We start from the raw sequence: 17,332 nt of genomic DNA on the forward strand, positions 1-17,332 counted from the left end.
ACAACTAGTTTTAAATTTGTCTAATCATAGAAAGAAAAATAGCACAGTACTGAGTAGGAACCATATTTTGCTATAGTTAGTTGTGCTGTATTTTAATTGGTTAGTTAACCTACCAATGATGGGATGATGCTTCCTTGTTTGGATAATTGAAAGTTCTATTTAAGGAAGTCACGGTATCAGTTCCAGGTGTTGCTGAGAGGTAACGATGTAAACCAGTTTTTGTTCACATAGCTAATTTATGCTTTGCCTTTTGAGGATTATTGTCTTGTTTCATATACAGGTTACAGTGAATACTGACTGAAAACCAGCAAGTGGTGAGCTGAAAACTGGGAATATTGTTTGAAAGCCTGCATAATTACAATTCTTAAGAAAGCAGCACCTCAGTGGCTTTGTATAGCAAATAATCACCATACGGTATATACTGCATACTGTACATGCAACAGTAACCTCCTCAGTAAATGAAAACCTAACACAAAATCTTCAGTTACTCTACTTCTGCCAAACAACACTAATTCCCCAGTGCTTGTGTTCACACTTGATCAGCACTGATTCACAACAATCCCCACCAAACTTCCAGATGGCCAAATACCTTTCCTCTACCGCACCAAACGCAAAGCCAAAAAAAAAATCTCAGCAATAGGAGTGAACTGGTGTACTGCTGCTGATGTGCCGGGTGTGATATCAGACTAGCAGAGCGGAGCAGCACAAAGCCCTTCATCTGAGCCGGGAAGTGTGTCAGAGTGAGCGACAGACAGCAGGTCCCGGGGGTCCCAGGGCAGCGCTGTGGGTCCTCACGTCCTCTTACCCCTTCACACTTTCTCTCTCTCCTTTTCCCTCTTGCTCTCTCATCACCGTCTCTCCGAATCTCTCCCAGTGCTCTATTCCCATTCAATCAAATTCAAGCAAAGACATGCAGAGCTATTTATAGGAGAGTGGTGCTTTTTTATCAGCCAGTGTCTATTTGTGGCGCTCAGAAGTACAGAGGGCTTCCTGGCTGCTGACGTCAGCAGTGCAGCGCTGCAGAGAGATGGGGGTTATGTGAGATAGAGAGGGAGAAAGGGAGAAAGGGAGAAAGAAAGACAGAAAGAAAGAGACCAAATGACAATGTAAGACAAAAAGGAAGATAGGACAGAGCTGGAGGATGCATGACATTTGGTTATGGGTAGAGTATTTGCATGAAGCCTCCCAGGGGAAATGAGAAGGTTTATTTCTGTCGGCAAGATGCAAGCACAAAATGAGTGCACAATCTGTGTACCTGTTTCATGCTCTGGTATAATAGCAGGCTGCATGGAAAAAACTAAGTGGTTGGGATAAGGAGCCCCTCAAGAGACCAGGATTAGTGGAGAAATGCCAACCATGCTGCAGCTTGGGTAAACACCATCAGCAAACCCAGGACACCCACTGACTCATGCATCACGTGCACATGCACATACACATACATACGTGTATTCACACACAAACGAACATTTTACACTGCACACACTCCACACAGTAAATCCTTGTGCATACATGCTGCAATAGGCAGTTTGCATGACTGATTTGAACATGCTTGGTGATTTACTCCCACATAAATGTACTACATTAACTCACGATAATTTCACACATTAGCTCTCAACTGAAAAATCTATCAATCATATACATCACTTGAGGATAATACAGAGTTAAACCACAAACACTGGGGAATAAAGGTTGAGGTGTCAACTATAAATTCAAGCATAAAAGTAAATACTGCAATTGATCAGCTATCGCTTGACAGTAATGGAATCTGTGACAACGAAACCCTGATATTTCTCCGTTTGTAACAGTGCTGGGTTTCTGGGAGCAGTCACTCCGTGAGCTCATTCAGTCAGTATGTGATCAGAGAAAGCACCACCTTCCTGAGCAGGCCCGACACCAGCACCTGTTTACACTAGAGGGCTATTTGCTGCCATAGTTTAGGTTACTGCTAAAAGGAGAGAGGTTAGTTTTCATCTCCATGGATCCGAATAAGAGTCAGAGACAAGAAGGGGATGATGGAAGAGCAAGAGCAGATGGAAAGAACACAAGAACACAAGAGGAGAGGAGAGGAGAGGAGAGGAGAGGAGAGGAGAGGAGAGGAGAGGAGAGGAGAGGAGAGGAGAGGAGAGGAGAGGAGAGGAGAGGAGGGTCACTTAAGAGCACAGAATTAAAAATGTCAGTCAATGCATTTTAGTCAGCATTCTTGGCCAGCTCACAGCTTCCACTTACGAGGGCAGGGCAACAAACAATGTGAGCCAACAGTGAGGGACACAACCGCAATTTTTAGATCACCCTCTCAACTTTTCTTTCCAGAAAAAGTCAGAAGCAATGACCAAAATAAAAGGTAAAAACATGATATGCCATTCTAAACATACTCACTTAACCAAAACTATGTGGATTTTCACAAGTAAATGAATGTTAAAATAGAAAATCTGAAATACAGATTTTTACTTGTAACATAAGGGCAAATTCTGCGCAAACATGCTAGATGAAGATAAAATCTATTCACTTTTAATCAGCACCCTAATACCCCAGAAAACAACTGTAGAGCAACAGAGGCGACTATTGTATTGAGCAGAGCTTGCTTAAAACTGAAAATAGATACTTGTATGCAAAGACTGACCTTTGTAACACTGCATTTACTAAATACATATACAGAAATCTGGACAAAAACAAGGCAGCATTCATGTATTTTTAGGCCTATTCTTGAACCATATTGAGCTGAGTGTCTGCAATATATATATATATATATATATATATATATATATATATACAAATGGTAAACAGTATGTGGTACTTGAGTCAAAGACTGTATTCATCAACAACACACTCACACTGTTAAAATTTTACCAGTAACTACATCAATGTCGCAACTGCTAAGGTTGCACACGGTCCATTTCAAACATGTTGTACAGTTCACACATCCTGTTAGTGCCTCACACCCGCCATGGCCACATGCAAATAGGGACACTTTCTCACACTCCTTTTCTTACAGGGAATGCAACCTTCCTGTAGACAGATCAAGTAGATTGCATACATTGGCATACTGACCCACTAAAATTGACCAACAACAAGGTTAAATCAACACTACCGGTCAAGAGTTTTAGAACGCCCCAATTTTTCCTGTTCTGTAGCAATGGAGGTTGATGAAGCCTGGAAAGTTGGTGCTACCAAATCCTACAGGTGTCCGGAGCTAGCGTTAGGGTTAACTCCAACCCTAACACAGTAGCTCAACTGGTAAACATAAACAGGAGCTATAGTCGACGCAGCAGCCATGGATTCGAATCCAGCCCATGGCCCTTTGCTGTCGGTCCTCTCTGTCCGTCTCTCTCTACTGTCCTACATAATAAGGCCCAAATTTTTTTTTTTTAAATAAATAAATCCTACAGGTGTCCTAACTTTTCTTGATTACTTACAACCCCCTGTCTGAATAAAAGCAGTGCATAAATTCCAATAAAAAACTGGAAAAAATGGGGTGTTCTAAAACTTTTGATGGGCAGTGCACCTCACAGTGTAACCTAAATACAAACCAGACCTTTACACACAGATCCCAAAAACACATAAACACAGTCACATACACAACAGACATCCATGGAATTGTTATTTAAAACTAACAAACCAGCATATCTTTGTTTGTGTTGGCACACTGACAAAGCTTGCCCTTACCTGCACCAGGAAGATGATAAGGAAGTAGAAATTGGCAATTCTTCTAAACTGTTCAAACAGATTCTTTGGTAGAAAGTTCCAAACTGTATACTGTGGAAAAAAGGAGAAAAACATGCAAGTCACAGAGAAAAAAACATAGGTACTGCAATGTGTTGAGTGCTTTTTGTTGCTCTTTGCTCGTTAATTTTCCCATTGTGACACGATGTTTTCAACCAAATTTTGGGAGATTAAAGAACAGCTTGGCAGGGGAGAGAGATCAGAGACATTCAATATTCACAGACTCCTGCTTATGTGCATTATGTCTGAGCTGGGGGAGGAAAATAGAAAGGCAACTTCAATAGCTTGGAATCTCTGTTCTTTGTACTGCCTAGGGAGATGGCCCTTGGGGGCCCACAGGTATTTCATTGATTCAGATTAGCGATTTATCTCCTTAATTTGGTTACCCTTGAATGCAGAGCCAATGAACTTATCAGATTGGTGACTGTTTCTTTGTGTTTAGTTCTTTTTAAGTGGCCGTGACTGCTGATACTGTCGGGGTTGAAGCGACACTTTTATCTGTTTAAAACCCTGAGAGACGGCTCAACAATACCCTGCTGGTAACTTTGTACGGCACAACAAAACACCGGGGTGAAAAACACAAATACAAACACGTGCCTGCACACTCACTTAGACACAAACTTATACAGAAACAGCAATAAGGCACTGTTTATGAAGGGGAATGTCTGCATGGGGAGAGTGTTGAAATGCAGCGGCAGCAGAATGGCCCATCTCATTTTGCTAGAGATAAAAGAGAGTGAAAGTAATGAGAAAAGGGGGGTGGCAGCAGTGAGGGTGGCTGACTGTGGTGGTGCAGTAGCAACCCGAGCAAGAGAAGGGAGGTGGAGATTGGTCATTGCACAGTGCAAAAGCAACAGGATGATGGAGAGCAGAGGCATGGAAGAGCATAAACACTACAGCTGGGGTAATTAAAGACTGTTTACCCTGACATGCTGGCAGCAACCAATTGATTGGCCCTTCCTCACTGGGACCCTCTGCATCACTATAAATCCCACAGCCATATTACTCCCACACCGCTTCCTTCTCCTCATCACTTTCACCTTTCATATCAATAAGCTTGCCAGCACCTGCCTGATCTTGCCGTTGACACAGGACTGATTGGTAAGGCTTAAGTGGGGGTTGGGGGGCAGTCTATCAGAGCCCAGAGGAAGCAACCGAATGGCCCACCCTTCCAGTACATTAATAGTAGCCATGTATTTCACTGACACAGTCAGTGCTCCCCTGACAGACAAATAATCGCCTTCCGTTGGGAGCCAAGACAAGGGTGTAAAGAGACACTGGGAGGAAGTAAGACCTGGGAATGCTCAGGACTGTTCAAGGGTTAATTTTGCGTTCCAAGTAATAAATAACAGAAGAAAATGCCTCAAGGCAGGTGAAACATAATACACAGGAAAGCTGATGAAAAAACTAATGTATATGAATTTTATCTTGGTATATCAGGGCTCCAGACTGTGACCAAAATGGCTGCATTTGCAACCTTTTTTGAAAGTGTGCGAGTTAGAATTTCAAGTGATCGCATTGTGCGAGGGCATGATGATCATTAAGCTGTATTGGTGTTGCCCTGACGCAGGAAGCTAATGTGTGAACCACAGTGATGGAAAGTAGTATTTTTTATGACTTTAGTGTACTGTGATATTTACGCTTAAAAATGTGAGAAAAAAAATCATTCCGTTTCATCATGGACAAATCTGACATTAGAACGCCCTTGTTTAAGTCTTTTTAAAACAATTTTTGGTCACACACCTGTCTGAGCATTGTAGCTACCATGTACCCGATAGTGTAGCCTGCAACATGGGGCGTTTAGGGAACATTGGTCAATTTTAGTGTCTATCGATAAGAGCATGTTTAGCAAGTGATGTGTTTTGACTGTGACAAGGTGGGAGATGTGAATCAATGAGAAAGTTGGTCGCACCGGTGATACCTGTGAAAAAGTTAGTCTCGAGCCCTGTTTATGGTCATCCTGGAGCCCTGACATACATGTGTGAGTGTGCTTCTTACCTTGGAGGACACAATCCTGTTATCACAGAACTTGGGTGGGATGAAAGCCTCGTTGGCAGGACATGACCGATGACCAACATAGATAGTCCTACTGTCTACTCTTCTCTCATCACCCCCAAGCTAGAAGAGAAGGTAGGGGGGCAGGGGGAAAAGATAAACAGATAAAGAAAAGAGAGGACATGTTTTTATCTTCACTTAAAAGGTGATTTTAAACATCAAAACAGTGTAATTAAATCTAACAACCACTAAAATGTGCATCATACAAGAAATAGGAATTACTTGAAAGAAAGACAAAATCTGATGCACCAGCTAAAACATGGGGGATGCAGAATAGATCAATGAAAACCAAAGTGGTGCACTGTTATTGGGGTATAAAGCTATATTCACAAAAGATCTGTTGTGAGTACAAAAATGTGCAGTCTAATAAGGCCTACATTCCACTCATAGAATTAGGAGATTAGGATTCTTACTCTGGAGCAGAAAATTAAAAAGACCCGAAAAGCACTCTACTGGAAAACTGTCGTGCGCAAGCCAATAATTCAGAGAAGGGGCAAAGAAAGGTATGACAAGGGTCAACAGGCCAGAATAGTGATTGTGTGGGCACGATAACTTAATTTCTTCCCTCCCAAGTGGTCGCTCATCAATGATAAACAAATAATAAATGTAAGCAGCTGGGGGAAAAATGCTGTGGTCAGATTTATGGGTTATGCTTCTTTGTCGAGATGCAGGAAGCACAGAGATATGTGTATACACTCATATCCGTGTGGAAACAGTAACCCAACATCTGAAAGAGGAAAGATTTCAAAAACAATTGTCTAACCCAACCCAAAAAAGGAACTGCGAAAACTCAGAGAGGAAAACAAAGTGATTAATTGTCAAGTAGAACTACGGTTTATTGTTCCCTGTGCTAGGTTGAGACTCTACCTACACTTCCCTGTTTACCAAAAAGAGCAGACATTCATATATTAACATTCTTTCTGGCTTGGGAAAAAAAATAATTACACTGTTCTACAAAAGGTTATCAAGTTGCAAAGTTACAATTTTATAACAAAGAAACAGGATTTAATGCAGATCAGCAATATCTGGGTGATATCCAGTCTGTTTAATAGGGTCAGTATCAAAGCCAATATTGAGTCAATATATCAGATCAGTGCAATATGATGATTCACTGTCACTGAACAGAAATTTTGTGCATTCAAAGAACTGCATTCAAACACATTTTTTGTGTCCTCAGAAGGCCAAATGCAGCCCAAAATATAAGGTGTACACTGGTTTCTCAAAAACCTCCATTTCCTTCCTGACATCCCACACACAAGAAATCCTAAAGCTTTGAGGGGACAGCTACAAAGACTGCGAGATCATGATAACAACAAAGCCAGTGTACTGGATCAGCCAGAGCTGCTACACCCATATTTGCTTCCATCTCCTCTTCTTTCCTACCCTAAAGCATGCTCCTTATCTCACTATTCCCACTACTTTAAAGGGTGAACTAACTGATCAGAGATAAGCTGTTGACCATTTAAGTGCATGAGACGTGTCTGTCATTCATTAGTATTCATCAGTTCACTGCAATTAACGGGAAAAGTAGGGTTATTGCAAAAAAGATCAGGAACAGGGGCTGTTTTAAGGAATCATTTTAGAAAACCAAACCTATGTTGAGGGGAAATTATATTGATGATATTTTTAAAAAATTAGTTTTTAATCTGGATAATGTTAGCGAGCTGTTCAGTCTGTCTGTCCTTCCAACCAAACTATAACCATAACTGTAGTCAACAGGAAGATGTCAGACTGTGACTGGCCTGATTATCAAGGTTGGCTCCCAATTATTCATTAGACATCTACTACATCTTGAGCATTGTGCCGTTAATGTTAAGAATGATATTCATGACAACTCACTGACTCCAACGGTGGGGTCTAGAAATATTTAATCATTTTTGATCTTTTTTTCAAATTTTTTTACATTGTTTTTTCACAAGATGAGGCATTTTTTAATTGAAAAGCAAACATGAATGCATTATTTCAAAAGTGATTAGATAATAAAATGCTTGATCACACTCATCACACAGACAAAGAGTGACAAATGGAATCAGTGTTAGCAAAATGAACTTATGCATGTTGCAATCAATCTATTCTTTTCTCCTCTGGCAATCAAGAACATCATCCAAGTGAGTATCGCAGCCACTTTTCTTACATACAGTTATGTTTTCAGTTCCAGCACAAGCTATGCAGCTATTAATGTCAGTAAATTATTAAGGTTATGCTGGCAGGGGATCTGCTTTATCTAATATAAAGACCAGCAACATGTGGGTTGAGTGGACAGATTACCATGAACATCTGATCCTGGACAAATGCCAGGAAACATGAATTACGGCCACCTGGGCAGCAAGCTGCCCAAAGTCGGTTTATGACAAGAGGTTAGATCAGAGCATAGCCTCAAACACTTGGAAGTCTGATTTATGCATGTGGGAACAACAACACAGCCTGCATGAATACAGTTTACACAGTCATTTGTTTCTCATTAACAGTCAAACAACACAAAATAATGGCCAAATTCTTATTGCGAATTCTGGAGTACTTCCCATCTTCTCTCCAGTTGAGACTAGAGAAGGAAGCCAACGGGCTTACATAATGCTCCTTTATGCATGAGCAACCATGTTCACACCTCAGTATGGATGTCAACTTTACCACCCCCTACCCGCTCAGCACACACTGACACTGCTTCAGCAGGACCGGACGAACCTGGCTGCCAGAGAATGAGGGGAGAAACAGAGAGTGGGAGGAAGAAAGAATATGAGAGAAAGGAAGTGCAACAGGATCCAAGGACTAAAGCATATCCAGGTTTTCTGTATCAAACAACAACCAGCCTCCTGGAGCAGTAAGCCAAGAACATCCCAATGGACCATGCTTGTTCATTTATTTGAATCAGATGCAGTGATGCTGGAAGTTAGCCCTCTTCTGTGTGCTCTGAAAAAAATTTAATAGAGGCTTTCCAGATAAACAATCCTGTGAACAGCCAACGTAACAGTAGTTAACAATGTAGGACCATTAGAGGCAATCATGTACAAAGGGCTGTGCAGACAAAGCACACAATGCATTAAGACACGATCTACAAACCAAATTAGCATTAAGTCAAAGTACATGTGAAGGGCTCTGGCTTGTATTTTATGGTTACAGGTCACAAAGGCAACAGTATTAGTTGGCAAGCATCTGCTAGTGCCAATCTTTCACTTGTGCCCGTTTCTGTAGGCCTGATTATGCACAAGTGTTGTGCTAAGGCACACTGTTTCAAGGTCACAGGCCTATCAAGTAAACCATCTATACACTGTATGTAGAATAAGCCAACATTGCCGCTCAACAGCTGTATAACAACCTACATAAGCAGGTCGTGGGCCACATTAGAGATATTCAAAAGGAAACATTGGCACCTACATACACATAACTCATGCTGAAGATGAGTAAAATAATTCTATATAAAATGAGAAAGCAGTCAATGCCCTGGGGTCCTAAAGATAAAAGCGGAACTACTGAATGGCCACTGATTTAGTGGTGGATCCACTGTAAAATATAATGAGGGTCAGATGATGAGACCCACTTCATTTTTGAGCAGTTACGTGATTGCAATGCTCATCTCCAAAATAGAGTGCTAAAGGCCATACAAGAAACGCTAATGTAAGGAAAAATAGAACTGATTGCATTATCTTTACCTCACTGTCAAAGGTCAAAAAAAGCCATTCGATGCCAATGATGTTAGTAAGTAAAGCAAAGAGTCAAGCGCCGGTATGTCAATATAAAATGGTAAATTCATCCTTGATGAGAAAGCATCAGCTACAAAACATGAATGAAGATCAATAAAGCAAACATCCAGAAGACGTAATTGCTTAGTGAAAAATAAATGGTGCATTAGAGAATTGAGTGAGGCTGAAACTTTACATTAAATTATGCTCGAAATTAAATTATGTACACATTGTAAAATGAGCACAGGCTGGGACAGGGAGGAAAGGTGCTCCAGTGTGAGCAGGGGAAATGTAAGACTGCATTCAGCTCCTGCCAAAGTCCCAATGATGACTCTGGTCTGATGACACTGCGTCCTGTCACACCATCTCACTATTCAGTGACTATCCTGTTTTGTCACAATCTGCATGGTGTTAGCTGAACAAAACACACTGAGTAACCAGAAAATGACAAAGCCCTATTCGTTCTATTACAATCCATCACAACAGTAACTTTCATCAACACCACTCACACCTTTTTAAATTATAGTTTTACATGCATTTTTAATGTATTTGACACTGTATCAGAGAGATGTTGACTCAACTGTGGCCATTTCTTTCGCAGCAGTCTGCACTATATTATCTCTATATGTGTAAGGGAGGTCAATAAATAAAAAACGACAAGACTACATAAATTATCAAAACAGCTGAAACTTAATAAGCTGTTGTTGAACTAGCTGATTAATAACTGTTTCAGCTCTAAGAGTGACACAACCAAGTCAAAAAAAGGTCAGATGTAGTGGAGTAAGAGAACCTGCTGTAGTCAGATTCCCACCAGGAATACTTACATAATTCATGTCATAAGGCATTTATGAAACTCCTACAACTATCATCCATTCATCCAACATCTAGCTGACATCAGGCGAGTGACAGTGTACACCGAGGTGAAGTGGTCATTCAATCACAATACTGATAGAGGTAGCAATACACATAAAGATAAACGATTTCAATTAGTTAACAATTAACCTGTATTGGAAGTTTGTGGACAATCCAAAGAAACTCAAGAACACAGGGAAAACCTATGCAGGAAAGAATATGCAACCTCAACACAGAACAGTTTGCAGGTTCTAAATCAAGAGCCCTGCTTCCTGCCATACAAGCAGCATACTAAGAAAGAGATTGGACTTGCGGTTTTTATTCTTTAAAATCAAAACCTGTCCAAGAGGCCTCTTTCAGTTCTCCTGTTTAGTGAGAAGTACTTTGAATTTTAACCACTTTGGGGTTGTCGACATATCATCAAAAGCTAACTAATATGCAACCATTTTTCCAGGGATATAAGTTGCAGGCTGCTTTATTTTGATTATTGTCAGCAACAAACTTCAAGTGAAAAATCTTGCAGAAAACATTGGCGTACTTGACCAATAAGTTGCTCAACTCTGCAAGCCCAACTCCAAAACTTTCTGAACGAGGGCTGAGCACTATAGCTGAAAAGTCTATCAAAATAAAATGTTTTATATCAGCTGGTTAAGACAATTGTTGATATTTTTAATCATTAATTTAATAAAAGGCCTGGAGAAAAGGGTGTTTTTTTTTTTTTTTTTTACTTTAACCACCTTTCTCTGAATTTAACTACTTCTACCCGTTTAACAAGGTATACCATTAATAATTATAATGTCAGCACAACTATTCAATACAGGCATATAAAAATATTATTCCTACATAAAAACAAAGAAGAATAAATAAATGATAAAACTTTCATACATATTTAACAATAAAAAGTAAATGATGTGCACAGAGGGCAATCAAGGCAAAGCTGCCGAGCTGCAGGATGACTAAAGTTCTAAATGACTGGCCTGAAATGGGTCTCACAAGGGCAAGAGCAGATCCCCGTTGCAGCCTTCACCAGGGGAGGTCTGCGGATACAGACGGGGTTAAGGAAAGGCCCAGGTTAGCACAGCTCTGGGGACCTGCACAGCAGCCACAGGAGAGTGAAAAGGGGCAGAGGAGCTCTATTATCAAGGTATGATATGCTGTTATGAGCCAGGGAAGGAGCATACTTGGGGTTCCTTCATGGAACTAAACTTTACATCTTTGTTGTTTTTTTTAAAGGCAGTTTGCATCTAAGGCTTTTTCGTAAAACAATTCTATTGGACAATTTTCTCATTGCCTGCCTATCCTGAATCCTCAGAGAATACTATCCACTGAGCTGGCATTTTTGGAGGGAGTAAAACTATCTCCTCAAAAATTTATCTAGAACCCAGCCCCTCCAGTGGAACCATAGATGGGTGAAATGAGTTCCTGAAAAAGTTCCTCTTCTCTGGATAAAGTTTCTGCAGTGGAAATGCAACTATGCACAACCCCCAGGTGACATGTGAATCACACAGGACAAAATAACAGATCCAGTTTTCTTAGACATAGCTCTTTCTCTGGCATGAACATGTTACCATTTATGGCCTGAAAGTCTGTCAGAGAGAACACCATAAGTGGCTCTGGCTCTCAGGAGTCCTCTGGACAGCAAAGTATGCTCTGATGCTTGCATCTTTTGTTGTTAGGCTTGGCGTCAAGATTTAACTGAGGAATGGCTCCAGTGTCTTACATGAGTATATCTCCCGACAAGGCCCAAAGATGACACCATGGTGTGCAGGAGTTAAAAAAAAACAAAACAAAAAAAAAGGGACAGCAAGTGTGACAACGGTACACTGAGTATTATTTACCCTGACACAAATAGATTTTGTGGTCAAACAAAATCGATGCTGTAACTTTTTCGTACAAATGTGCTGAAGCAAATTGGAAAAAAGTAAGCCCCAAAAAATACAGCAGGTTCTGTTCTGTTCTGATCAGTCGGCGTTTGCGGTTTTCTACTGTAACTGTGTGTACAGGGGGACAAAAACACTAAGCTCTCCTGGTACAGAACGCAGGAGCCGTGCCATTAAGCCTCAAAAAAAATCCACTCAGAAAATCTACTTAAACACATTTAATGAGGTGTGAGGGAGCTGTGCAAAGAAGAGAGAGCACTGGGGACCGATGCTTGTACTTCTTTATATCCTGCACGTGTACCTCCAACAAACTGCACTACACTGAGAATGACAGATTCATTGTTAAACCTGTGTACCCATTTGACCTTAATATCCATTTCACGTAATGTAGGCAAACTCCACACAATCTTATTTCTCACGTAGGTGAACTTGTACATGAGACAAGTGTGCTATGTGTAAGTGAGTGACTCAGTCTTTTGATAGCAAACATCGGCTCCAGATGCCCCTTATCTAGTCAGGTTTTATGATGAGGAAGGGTGGATTCACTGCATTTCCACCTTATCTGCAATTTAATGTGGTACCTATTAGTAGTTTTTCCTTTCACTGCATACAATTATGTAAGTGAAAGTCCCAAGAGAAGATTTATTACATTAGATAAAAAAAATATAAGCCTAAACATAAAATCGTATTCTGAGAGTAATGCAGTGAATAAACCCCAATGCAAATGCATCACATCCAGTAAACTGTGAAGAAATGTTAATGACAACAGTAAAAATGGCCTATCGGCAACATAAAGTTGCGACTATGGCAGACTGAACACAGCTGAGTGAATGTTTGAGTTGAGTGATGAATGTTTGAACGCAAGGGGAAAGATGCATGTGTTGAGTCAACGCTGTTAGTCACTGCAGTACTCTATCTGGCACTTGCCTCTCTTTCATTTTATCCCTCTCTCTCATTCTTGTCAGCCCACTTGCCTGTTCTATTCCAGCATGCTCACTCTGTCTCACTAATTGTAACTCTCTCAGTTTTGATTACACATCCAAGTGCTCATTGCCTCGGCTGCAGAGAATTTACAAGGGCTACATTATCTTTTGAGGAAAATATAGCACAAAGACACATTAACATCAAACCAAAATTAAAGCTATGTCACTACAATGACTTTCAGAAGTACTCATCTCTTTGTTGCTTTTCCTGTGCAGCAAATAAGCTCTTAATGAAGCTATCTTACATGGGCTAATTTGTCTAATTTCAGCACAAAGATCCTCAGTTATATTAAGGTCTAATGGACATTGACTAAATCCTTTTGAACTCAAAAATAAAACAGACACTTGCTCTGTTTAGTAGGATCAAATAATACTATTCTATATATAATATCTTCAGGTTAGAGTGAAACTTTTTGATATTTGTTTCCATAATTCTTTAGTTTTTCCTGCATATTTGTACAGAGTTTGTCTATGTAATCATGATCATTATCGGATATCCGTTCTAAACGGCTGTGTCTACAGAAGGCCAATCAGATTACACAAACTAACAAACAAACACAAAACATTTCTCTATGTGCAGACAAAATAGTTTCAGTGACTTCACCATTCTGGCAGTATACCCAGGTGTCTGTTTGCTAATGCGTTCTAGGGAAGTCCTTCATGAAGGAATGCAAATTAAACATTTCAACACCACAAACCTCATCAGACATTTAAGTGGTTTGTCACATAAAGGAAGATGATGACTTTTAAAAGCAATACGGCAGAGAGAGAGTGTGACCATTTAGCAACTCAGTCCCCACTCACTTAGCTGTTGGTGTTTTTTTGTTTCTCTTTCTTTGCTGTGCACTTTATTGCCACTTTGGTATCTCCTATAAATGCTGAGAAAAAACTGGGGCCTGACTGACTTGACGGAATATTTTGGCTGTAGCCATACAGATAAAAATGGATACAGATGGAGAGGTACAAGCTTGATTTTTGTTTTGTTTTTTCTTGCTGTGTACTTTCTTGCCTGTGTTCCACTATGTTCTATAAATGCACAGGAGAGCTATAGTCACTATAGTCATTTTTGTTGCACTTTTTATAGTCTAAACTTGAAGTTAATTGATGAAGGCCCTGTGTTGTGATCCATCTATCTACTATAGTTTATTTTATAACTTTTTTTATTTTATTAATTTGCACATGAAAGCGCTGTTTTTTTATGTCCCAAGGTGTTTCCCATAAACAAGCGTAGGCTCTATTTTTAAAGTATGTCTCTAACAGACCTCCTAACTTTAATACATAATATATATAGCTGGGAACAGTTGAATACATATATTATGCAATATGATGATTTGAAGGCTTTGAAGAAACCCTGTGATCAGTGATTGGTATGGACCAATACAGCTTCCAGATGATCGGCCCAAAAAGTCCTTATTGGAGCATCCTTAAAAACACCTCTGGCATTCTTTTTTTCTGTGGAGTAATCTTCAAGTTTTGTTCATAATTGCAATATAACCAACTCCTAAAACATCAATTTGTTTATCATCACTGTAATAGTAGTATTAGTAGTTTTAAGATGTTTTATGCTATATATTTGTATTATTATAAATATCAGCTTTATAACTTACTTCCTTTGCTTAATGAGTGGAAAATCACTACAATAAAAAAATAAAAACAATAAAAAAAAATGTTGATGGGAGCTTGGGTCTTTCGAAAGAGAAAGCAAGCAGGCTTAAATAAAGTTCACGTATGAAATAAAGTTTAAAATGAATAAAAATCTGTTTGGATTAAGATATATTCCCAGGGGGGATGAGAGTTCAACTAGAATATACAACAAATGTTGTGAACTATTTTTCGATGGAAGGAAAAGAATTACAAGATCAACTGCTAAAAAAGTTCACTGTTGCCTCGATTTCCATCTGCTGTGGAAGATCAAATCAAATTGTATTTGTACAGCACTATCCCTTTTATACACAGAAAGTTCAAAGTGCTTTACATGACAATAAAGCAACCAAAGTTATAAAAAGCTTCTAAGAGCATTTGACAGCTGAGAGGATTTGGGCACAACGCAACAGACCTCAACATACTGCAATTTAGTTAACAAACAGAGCTTCTCTCTCTCTCAAAAAAAAAAAAAATCCACATTAATGTTAGTCAACAACAGTATTACACAGACGGCTGCCAAATCAATAAAAAGCAGAGACAATACTCCATAATGATACTATAATAGGAGTTACCTCCATAACGGATTCACCAACACTTGGCTTATGGTATAGTATTAGGACCCCATATCAGAGGTTACTCTCTCCTCTGTCCGCTGTGTGCACACAGTGGTGAATAGCCCCACAGAGAAATTATAGTCCAACTTGAACTGAGGGCTGATCCTAAGGAGCTGTTGTGGATAGGCAAAGGCTCATTGTTCTAGTAGCATCCCTGCAGCTGTAGAAGACACAGAGTGTACTGTACCATGGACTGGTACTGGCCTACATTACACTGTCCCTCGACAATGGGGAGGAGGGGAAATTCATCTAGACCTCGCACTGGGAGCTGCTTCCTCAATCATTTGGTCGCCTCAAAAAGCAACAGACAGATATTGGATCAACTATTTTTGCAACACTTACGATCTTCTAACAACTTTTGAAACATTGGAAAACCACAGACATTTTGTGACTACGTAACAGGTGGCCATGAGACTAAAGCTTTTCCTCAAACTGAGAAAGAGGAATTCATAGGTTTTACCCGTTTAAAATCTTTAAAAAAAAAAAAAAAAAAAGAGAACATTTTTAAAATATGCAATACTTTGGAGAAAAGCCTCTGACCATAGCAGAGAGTGTCTCCCTCAGCTAATGTCCAACAGGGAAGGTGTTAAAAAGTGTTTTGTAACACAATAAATGGTCAAAGATACACAGGAAATGTGTAAGCGTGCAACACAATGCTGACAAAGGTCTGTGGTCAGTCATGTATCTGACACTGCTCTTCCTCTGAATCAAACCTTAAAAAGACTACACAGACCACATGCAAATTGCCTAAACTTCACAAAGCAAACCTTAGAATAAATTTTTCATTCACCAGGCAAGTTATCTTTTAACCACTTCATAGATCTAAAGCGTTTATTTACCAGGGCTTTGTTTAAGATTATATGTTAGTCCGCCCTCTGTAGTATGAACTTTGTCCCCATAAATACCTTACTTTGGACCAGTGAGTTCAGCAAGTCCTCAGGAGAAAGACAAAAGTGCATTTGTTTCTAGGGTTCTTATGGAGAAAACCTCTACACTTTGTGTTTTAAGGCCAGGAGAAGTGAGCACATTTTGAGCTGCAGCCTAGTCACACTTTAATCTATAATTAAAGAGAATTTAAAGTAGTGTAGCCTTAAATGGAGTATGGTTTTTCCAGCCAAGCGCACATGCTCTCTGCGCTCTTGTTTACATGCGTGTGCACGACAAATCACCAGATGCAGCTACTTAGATGAAGGTGCTTGTTTCAGCTGCATTTTCCATGTCAAGTATGGGTTGTAGCTTAACTAAAATGCACAACACTACAATAGTTTTCTTTCCCCCCACCACATTTGGCAGAGAGCCATGCAATACTGGCAAAAAGGCATTTACTGTACATCCTAATGCTGACGAGCTTTAAAAATCTCGACCTCAGCTACAGCCCTACTGATGACATTATCTTTAATAATGTACCAGGCTACACTGGCTCTAATTGCTATTCGATTAATTATCCTTAGACACTGCATAGGAGGGCAACAAGACTAATGACAAAAATCAATGTGTCTCTTTCCTTCGTCTGCTTCGAGGCCATGGTTGATTTTGGTTTTCTCACCAAGCATTTCCTCCCACTGAACTGAGACCACATTAAAAGGGGTAATTTTTCTCCCTGTGACTGAGCAACATCGCCTGCCTCGCTGGGAGTTTGCGGTGGAGATAATCATTGTAGGCTGTTGCTTAACCTAGGTGTTGGGCGAGTGGGAGGGGGCATGTTCGTATTTCTTCTAGCACTCGTTAAATCCTCACACGCTGTTCATCTTTCTCTGTGTCAGCGAGTACCCTATCATTTCAGGTGACGATGAAAAACTGGGATGATGAAACATCACAGATGCTGACGTCTCTCCCCCTTCCTCTGTGCTCAGACGGAATGAGACAGACACAGACAAAAAAAAAAAACACACACACATAACGCAAAC

At 40.0% G+C, this 17,332-nt stretch overlaps 1 protein-coding gene across 8 annotated transcripts in view; it reads right to left on the reverse strand.

Moving 5' to 3' along the window:
• atp11c (ATPase phospholipid transporting 11C) overlaps window positions 1–17,332 on the reverse strand; it is a 44,065-nt gene that overhangs the window by 21,493 nt on the left and 5,240 nt on the right. For all 8 annotated transcript variants that reach the window (XM_035955738.2, XM_035955737.2, XM_035955739.2 and 5 more), the window contains exons 2-3: window positions 5,719–5,838; window positions 3,664–3,753 (exon numbers count right to left, since the gene is read on the reverse strand). In XM_035955738.2, the coding sequence (XP_035811631.2) occupies window positions 3,664–3,753; window positions 5,719–5,838 (210 nt within the window). The remainder of the gene's footprint in view (window positions 1–3,663; window positions 3,754–5,718; window positions 5,839–17,332) is intronic.

This window comes from Amphiprion ocellaris, chromosome 13 (assembly GCF_022539595.1).
Source record: "Amphiprion ocellaris isolate individual 3 ecotype Okinawa chromosome 13, ASM2253959v1, whole genome shotgun sequence".
In the NCBI taxonomy this organism is placed as follows: Eukaryota; Metazoa; Chordata; class Actinopteri; family Pomacentridae; genus Amphiprion; species Amphiprion ocellaris.